This window comes from Melanaphis sacchari, unplaced genomic scaffold (assembly GCF_002803265.2).
Source record: "Melanaphis sacchari strain LSU unplaced genomic scaffold, SCAv2.0 Contig0_pilon_pilon, whole genome shotgun sequence".
Classification (NCBI taxonomy): domain Eukaryota; kingdom Metazoa; phylum Arthropoda; class Insecta; order Hemiptera; family Aphididae; genus Melanaphis; species Melanaphis sacchari.
In genome coordinates this window covers 736,226-744,423 of record NW_020270366.1, presented here as the reverse complement: position 1 = coordinate 744,423, position 8,198 = coordinate 736,226, and the positions used below count along the sequence as shown (strand labels likewise).

Here is an 8,198-nt window from a genome sequence, read left to right as displayed (position 1 = left end):
TTTTTTTTTTTTGAAGTTCCTTCCTTAATTATAAAGCCATTGCTTTATTACTAAAAGGGTAAAATATAATATTTAATAATAATATATTAATGATATATTAGAGTAAATTAATATATCAATTAATTAATAATAATTTAATTTTCACAGTCATTAAATAATATATTTATACATATTGTTATTTAATTTATATTAAAGAATACCATAAGCATTGGTACTAGTTTATAGAGCATTAATTTAGATTTTACCTATTTGGCACTATCTGTGACACGTGTGTAGTACGAAAATTTGAATATTTTAGGGACTGCGTCGTCGTTCGGTTCACAATTTTGAGAGTTCAACAAGTTACGTTGCGCCCGGTATTATCGCCGCCGTCAGTCGGGACGCTTTGTCCGTTTCGACAGTGCGGCCACCGCCACGACGATCGTCACCGCCCGATCGTTGGGGCACGGTCTCGCAGAAGAATAACGTTACGAATGTTACGATAATAATATCTTGGTATTCGTGTGGAACACCGTGCGTCAGCTGCGTCTCGTCTGGTCAGGTTGGATCAAAGAGTAATAATAACGTAATATTACTCCCGTGGATCAGATGGTCTGATAGTATCCGCCCCCCGCCCAATCGACGACGCTCGATTCCCGTGATTAGATAATCGTGAGTGTTGCATATGTGCGCACCGTGTGATCGTGGCTGTGTGTGTGTGTGTATTCGTGTACGTGTGTGTATGTGGGTGTGATTGTGTGTCTGTAGTGTGCGCGTGCGTTTGTGTCCCTCATACTAAATTACTACAACAATAATAATAATATTATGTGCAAACGTGCAATTGTCATTAAATACTGAATAACAACATTGATCATAATGCAGTTTTGCAGCCAGCACTGAACGTTGAAGACTCTTACCGGTCGAGTTACGAGTTAGTACTGTTAGTAGTTAGTGCTGTTTTAGTCGTCGGTGTTCCTGTATTGCTCGGCGGTGTCGTCTGTGGTGTTTCGTAAATGTCTGTAATAATAATATTATATTAGAGTACGACAACAGTAGTAGTGCCGAAAAACGATAGAACTATTCGGAAGTCGCAAAATGACTACGGTTCCATTACGCGATTGATCTTGTGCGGTTCACACGTTTTATTTGCCGTGGTTTCGGTTCTAAGGCTCCTCCTCTCAAAAATACCGAAGCACAAACAATATTATGTCGTCGTTAACACACGGATTGCTGGTCGTGTTGTGCTTAGGCCGCACCATGGCGTACATCGAAAGTAAGTTAAAACTGTCTAAGAAAACATTTTTAAAAGTCGCTATACTCACGGTATTTAAATGTCGTTGGTCTAAGAATAATTGATTCTTGTCTTAGTCCACTCGAATTTTTATCGTCTGATGACCAAATTGATCTATCGTTGCTCATCTTTTTTTATATAATGTTAATGTAATTATGTAAATATATATTGTTGAAATTTCTACAATACTTGTAAGATTGTTGGGACATACCATGTTTAATTATAGAGATATATAAGTATCATACAATAACAAGTTATTAAATATTTATTCTTTTATTATTCATTGTATACTTATTATTTTACGTGTTGCTGATGACTCACCGAGGAATTATAGTTTTATTACTGATAGGCATTAGAGTTGAGTATTATTTTTACATTTACAGTTATAGCTCTATTAAAGAATGAATTTTGAAAAACAATTACTAATAGTCAATAATATTAAAGTCATAACAAATCATGATTTATTAAAGACCTATTAAGTCTATTCTGAATGCTGTTTATATTTTATTTAGATATTTAACTAAAATATTTTTATTTTAATAAATAAAAAATTACAAATCAATGTAATTTTTACCCTTCAAAAACTAGTTTTTAATGTAAAAAAATTATTTACATGAATTTATAAATAACCAACCTACATATTGAACACATTTTTCAATTTTTTTTTTTGTCATTTCTCTTCTCATGAAAATAATTTACTGATCTGATCAAATTATTTTTATCTTATTACATTTTAAATAAACTTATTAAAACTTAATATGATGAACAAAATTATTTCAATTCAAAACATAACATAATCACTAATTTTTTATTTTTTAATGAACCTATATGAAAAATGTGTTTGTGTTATTGTTATGTATAATGAATAGGTACCTACTATATTGTATATTTTATACTTCATATTATTTTCATCAATCATGTGATAGACCTCCTATCGACCTGGACCTAATTATTTCTAGTGATTCCCTCAGAATTTTTATTCGAGGAGTAGAGAAGCTTACTCATTTCCTTACTATCATTCACATAAGTATCTAAATAATAACCACTATTTTTTTTATCAATCATCATTTATTATTGTAATTTAGTTATGACAAAATAATAATATAATATAATTTAACATAAAAAATATTCTTTGAGAGAGAACTCAAGCCCCAAATCCCTCCCCTGAATAAACCACTAATTATTATCCTTGAATAATTTTTTAATATAAAATTCAATGTACTATTTTTTCTCCAATGTTAGGTTAAGAACAATAGTATTTAGTAAATAAAAACTACCTATAAAGTAAAATAATCGGATATTGAATTTTTAAGTGTGATTATTAAATCAAAATCAATTAGAGTGAGACTGGTAAATTAATGTAATGTACAGAAAAAACTTATCATATAAAGATACCTTGAAAGATACATAATTTTAAATTTGAATGTTGGAATGGAACACATAAACATTAAGATTGAAATAGTCACAATAACAGAAGTAGTCTCATATATTAGGAAAGTACATTTTGTTAGTTTGTTCTTTTTATCAATTAGATATCAATGCTTAAAATCTGCTTATGAAAAAACTTTAATACAATTATGGTTTTTATATATTTGAATTCACTAAGTACTTAATTTAAAGTGCCTATTATTAATTTAAAAAATAGAATTGTTTCATTATAAACTTTATGTATTGTACATTTTAAAACTAATCAGTTATCAGTGAGGTTTCAATAATTGTTAATAAAATGTCAATAATTAAATTTAAAATAGGTATATGTCATAAGTTAATTAATGTTCATACAAATCATAAATAGAAACTACTCTTAGTTAGAAATTCTTGTCAGACTTAAAATAATTAAGTATAAATTCTGGAGACATGATTATTCACAATTTAAAAAAATGCTTTCATCCAGATTTTTTTTAAGACCTTAATTTATGTATTTGTTTAACAAAAAAAAATAATTAAACTACTTTTGTCTTGTTTGTAGAAATCTTGGAAAACGATAGTGTTTGTTCGATGAGTTTCCTTTCAAATAATTTAAACTTGTCTGGTCGAGAAGATCAATCAGCTATGGTGATCAAAGATAACCAATATTTTCAAAAGTGGACTGGCAAGCATGAATTCAACTGTAAATTTACAGTCACTTCCTCTCTTGGATTAGGTGTTTTTGCTGTTATACAGCATTTGTCTTTTAGACGTAATGCTCAAGGACAATGTATTGACTATGTTCAAGTATGTATTTTCTTTTGTTGTTTATACTTATATTAAATCCTTTTTTAATAACTTTGATTTTTATAGTTTCGTCATGCTGAAAAAACTGTAAGTGTTCTAGACTTAAACTTTAAAATTAAGTCGTCAGATCCCTGGAGTGAGAAAATTTGTGGAAAATTGAATGCATTTGAAGCCAATGTTGATAATGAATCTTATCAAGGTAGTGACGGTAATGATGATAGAGAAATCAAAAATTCATTCATTGATCATAAGGGTATGATTGAAGTTAAAATATTTCTTGGCAATAGATCTATAGATTCCAATGAAGAATTAAAGTTTGAGATTGTATTTACAGCATTTCAAGGTATGATATTTTTAATTTAATGCTTTGCTAAGTAGGTATAGAAATTTTAAAAATTCCTGTATTTTTATTTTTGAAAACATTATATTAAATTGCCTTATTTTATTGTAGAATGCAAATATGACAATGGTCACTGGAGAAGTTGTGGAAGAAAAACTTGTATTTTCAAAGACTTTTTTAATGATGGAAAACTTAACTGTCCATACAAAAGCTGTAAAGATGAAAGTGGTTGTCGTCCAATAGTCTCAGTACTAAACAATAACTATATGAGCACATCAACTTTAGCGACCAAAGTTGTGTCTGCAACGGTTGCCTGCCTGGTTACCATGATTTTAGTTTTTATTGCGTTCCTATGGATATTCAGACACTGCGGAACTGCATTATGTTGTATGGGAAATCCTAATAGCCATCCACATTCTTCTGAAATGCAGCCAGTTCCACGCTTAGAGACAATGGCAATTATAGCTACAGCTCCACCTGATTTTATGGCAGCTAGTGGTACTGAAGTAAGAACAGCCGACAAAGATCTACCACCTTCATACGAGTCATTGTTCCCAAGCAAATAGTAACCGATCAATATTTTATGAAGTTAAATAATTTCTTCATCTATCTCATGTAGTTTATAAGGTGGATTTTATACTTTTATTTAACACTTCTATCTGAACAAATTTATCATTATTATTATTATTATTATTATTATTTTTTTTTTTATTAATTTTATTTGGAGAGAAATAAGTAAGACATTTTAAGTTAAGTACGCCAACCATGTTCGATTGTACCAGTGATTTTATAATTTTCAAAACAAAATTGTTTTATTCTTAATTCAACTATTCGACTACTTTAAAGAAAAAAAACATTTAGAAAATGCTAACATTTTGATTTATTTATATTATTGTTTATGGTTTAGTGTAACACAATGTTTTATTATTTTCTCAAGATGTTAATAAAAAAAAAAAACATTGTGACCTACACTTGGTTTGATCTATTAATAGTAAAAACTATCATCAATATTATACTAGTATTTTTTTTGTTACACAATTTTGTTATAATATATATAGTATTTTTTTTTATTTTTTTTATGATTTTGTATTAAAAATAAATAACCATTTATCATTTGAAGTATCTCCTACAACAAGTATACATATTTTAACCTAAAAAAAAAACTAAATATTGTAGACATACAAGACTGAATATTTCATATATTTCAAATTGATTATTGGAAACTATAGTTTCTATGTATGTATTTTGAATATTACATCATAACTTCACAGATTTAACCAAATTAGAAAAAAATAATAATGCCTTATTATCATCAATGCCTTACTATAAAACTCAAAATTTTTAATATAAGTCAATTTATATAATATTCAGATTTGTGTATTGTACTACTAATGTATACTATATATGTGTATTTATTGTTATCAGCTAAAACAGTATTTAAAATCATTTTAGTTTCTAAACTTACGCACAGCATGGTATATTTTTGAAAATCTTTTATACCTTGTACAATTGACTGAGCATCTGACAGACAACTTTATTTTGATTCTAAATTATTTCTGTTAAATCAAAGTGTAACATTTATAAACATTAATATTCATTTTTCAGTGAACAAAAATACTTCATACTACATTTTTCTAGTGATATTCAGTGTTTTAGTATTTGGTCCATCAATATAGACTGCCACTTAGCTTTCTAAATAATTTTTTTGTTAAACAACTATTATATTTTTTCCTTTAAAAAAAAAAAAAAATATTTCAATTGAATATTGTGAGATCTTATGTGATGATCTTTATATTGTAATATAAAGTATATTATAAGTGTACTATGTGATTTACATTTTACTTAACACTAATAGTAAGTGCAATACCACATCACTTTACTATAAATGTGTACCAATACTTTGAATGGTTGAACGATAAGTCAAATATGCATAATGTCTAATATTGTAAGACATATTATTGTTACATTATTTATTATACATTATTTTTACTCAATAAGACATTAAGTATAACTCAACTAATTTGACAAAGTATTCTTAAAGAACAACTTTTTTGTATTAGCACAACTATTTTATTATTGGCTAAACTTAAGTAAAACCAACTTAGATGTTCTTATTTTCCTTATGTTTATTTTTGTATTTAAGTACCAAAGACAAAATATATTGCTTGTACCTTAATAATGTTAGATACTTTGGTATTTATAAGAAATAATTACATTTTTATGTATATGTAATACATTATATATCTATAAACTATATGTCAATATACATTAAAATATATTCATGATTGTAAGACATTGTATATAAAATTAATATTATACATTTATATTTGAAGTATTATTTACTACACTTCAATACTGTAAATTGATACTGTGATAAAAAAGTATATTTATATCTAATATATACAATTTGTTATTGAGAACATTAATGTGTTTTTATTTTTTTCCTATATTAATTTATATTAATCAAAAATGTACTATACACTGTTAAAACACTAAATAACTAAATAATAGAAAATTTATCAAAATCTATTAAATAACAACACATAAAATAATACAAAAAAATTATCTGAACTGTATGAAAATTCAAAAATGATGTAGGTAGTCAATATGTATAGGTACCTACAACTCATTAGCTATTCAATAGTTAATATAGACCAAAATGAATTTATTATAAATTGACATTGTCTTTTTTTCAATTTGATAGATTGAAAATAAAGAGCTACTGTATGATTTCTGAGACAGATAATTAATGCATACACAATAGTCAGTTATAATTTTGCCTATTTGACTACCATGGCTGGAGCCCTTTAATATTTTTCAATATTGGGTGCCCGTAGCCAAATCACGGAATAGATGAAATTTCGTCTATTCTGTGGCCAAATAAGAAAATATTATATACTTGTGAGTCGTATAAACTATAAATGGTACATTTCAAAATATTTTTTAATTAATAACAATATTGATTTATTCAACACATTTTACATAACACATTATATACCATCATATGTTTAAGCAGTAAAAAATCTATTTTCACGAAATGAGTTTACATTTAACGAGATATTTTTATTAGTTAGGTAGATATTAATTGTTATCAAATTAAAATAAAATACTCATCGTAACTTCTATAGTTCCATATTTTATGACTGTATGAACAGCAAAACCATTACTCTTGTAGAAAAATAATTTAATAGATATAATAGCATATTATTATGATAGTACAAATTTAAAGCAGCCACAATTCATAACGTACCTATAAAATATATCTTTGATAGTCTGTACTCAGTAGCCAATAATTGTTGGCTGTTGTGTTAATTCCATTTATTAATATGTACATAGTACCTGCAGGTCATTTCTTATTAGTTATATTTTCTGTTCGATAATGGAAAACACAACATTTTATATGATATAAATAAAATACTAATTACTTATAATAATAATAGCGTATTTCTTTCAATACCTTTTAATTATAGTTATGCATTTATTACTGCATATAATATTATGTTCCAATATCCCTTGGAATTATCCATGAGAACATACGACGGGTCTGTCTCCTACACAGAGCCGTAGAGAGAAAAGTTCAGGTCCGGGAGGAAAATGCTTACGGGCCCTTATTAGTGGTGGTTTCAGGAGCCACGGTCACCCTCCTTCCCGCAACCTCTCACAAGACCAAATAAATTTCAAATATTTATACTTTTTCTATTTCAAGTAACAAAGTAAAAGCACAAATTTGTAAACAATATTAGTTTTTTTAATTAAATTGCTTTTTAAATAGTTTTACATCTTTTATATGTATTCATACATTACATAATATTATTAGTTATCTTTTTTCAGGCCCTTTAAAACGTTCGGGCCCGGGAGGAATCCTACCTTTCCTCCCCCCCCCTAACGACAGGCCTGCAGTCCTACACGATACACGGCCCGTAAACATTGATTGTACAACTGCAGCTATATTACTGTGGAACCTCGATAACTCGAACTTCTATAAGTCAAATTTTCAATAACTCGAATTTTTTTTTCGCCTCCAACCGATTCGAGTTATCGAGGTTCCACTGTATATTATTATTGTTATTTGTCATTCTCTAGTGCTCTTATTGTTGTTATCTAGATTCCTACCTATCTTTATTTCGGGTGTTGACTAGTGATATTTAAAATATTTAAGTATGAAGCGGTTTTTGACTGGAACATCTGTAATAAGTGGGAGAGATATAAAGATTTTAATGGACATATTTAGTAAGCAGAAATATTTATATTATTATTACAATACGTTATACCAAGGGTTATACCTATTGCTTACAAAATTTAGTCTCCGTGAGTTGGGTGAGTATGACCCCATATTCCCTCCCCTCGTAGATACGCTACTGATAATTGGTATTT

General features: G+C 27.8%; 1 protein-coding gene across 1 annotated transcript; it reads left to right on the top strand.

Moving 5' to 3' along the window:
• The first annotated feature begins 730 nt into the window (after positions 1-730).
• LOC112592080 lies at positions 731-4,683 on the top strand. Its single transcript, XM_025336056.1, has 4 exons — positions 731-1,252; positions 3,240-3,484; positions 3,551-3,827; positions 3,936-4,683. Exons 1-4 carry the CDS (start codon positions 1,186-1,188, stop codon positions 4,388-4,390), a joined length of 1,044 nt encoding a protein of 347 aa, XP_025191841.1. The 5' UTR covers positions 731-1,185; the 3' UTR covers positions 4,391-4,683.
• Positions 4,684-8,198: the final 3,515 nt, after the last annotated feature.

Bases quoted from the DNA above. Each gene is read 5' to 3' on its own strand.
- LOC112592080 (XM_025336056.1), top strand. From the start codon at position 1,186: ATGTCGTCGTTAACACACGGATTGCTGGTCGTGTTGTGCTTAGGCCGC. The intron at 3,485-3,550 runs GTATGTATTTTC...TGATTTTTATAG, and splicing joins AATGTATTGACTATGTTCAA to TTTCGTCATGCTGAAAAAAC. The intron at 3,828-3,935 runs GTATGATATTTT...ATTTTATTGTAG, and splicing joins TGTATTTACAGCATTTCAAG to AATGCAAATATGACAATGGT.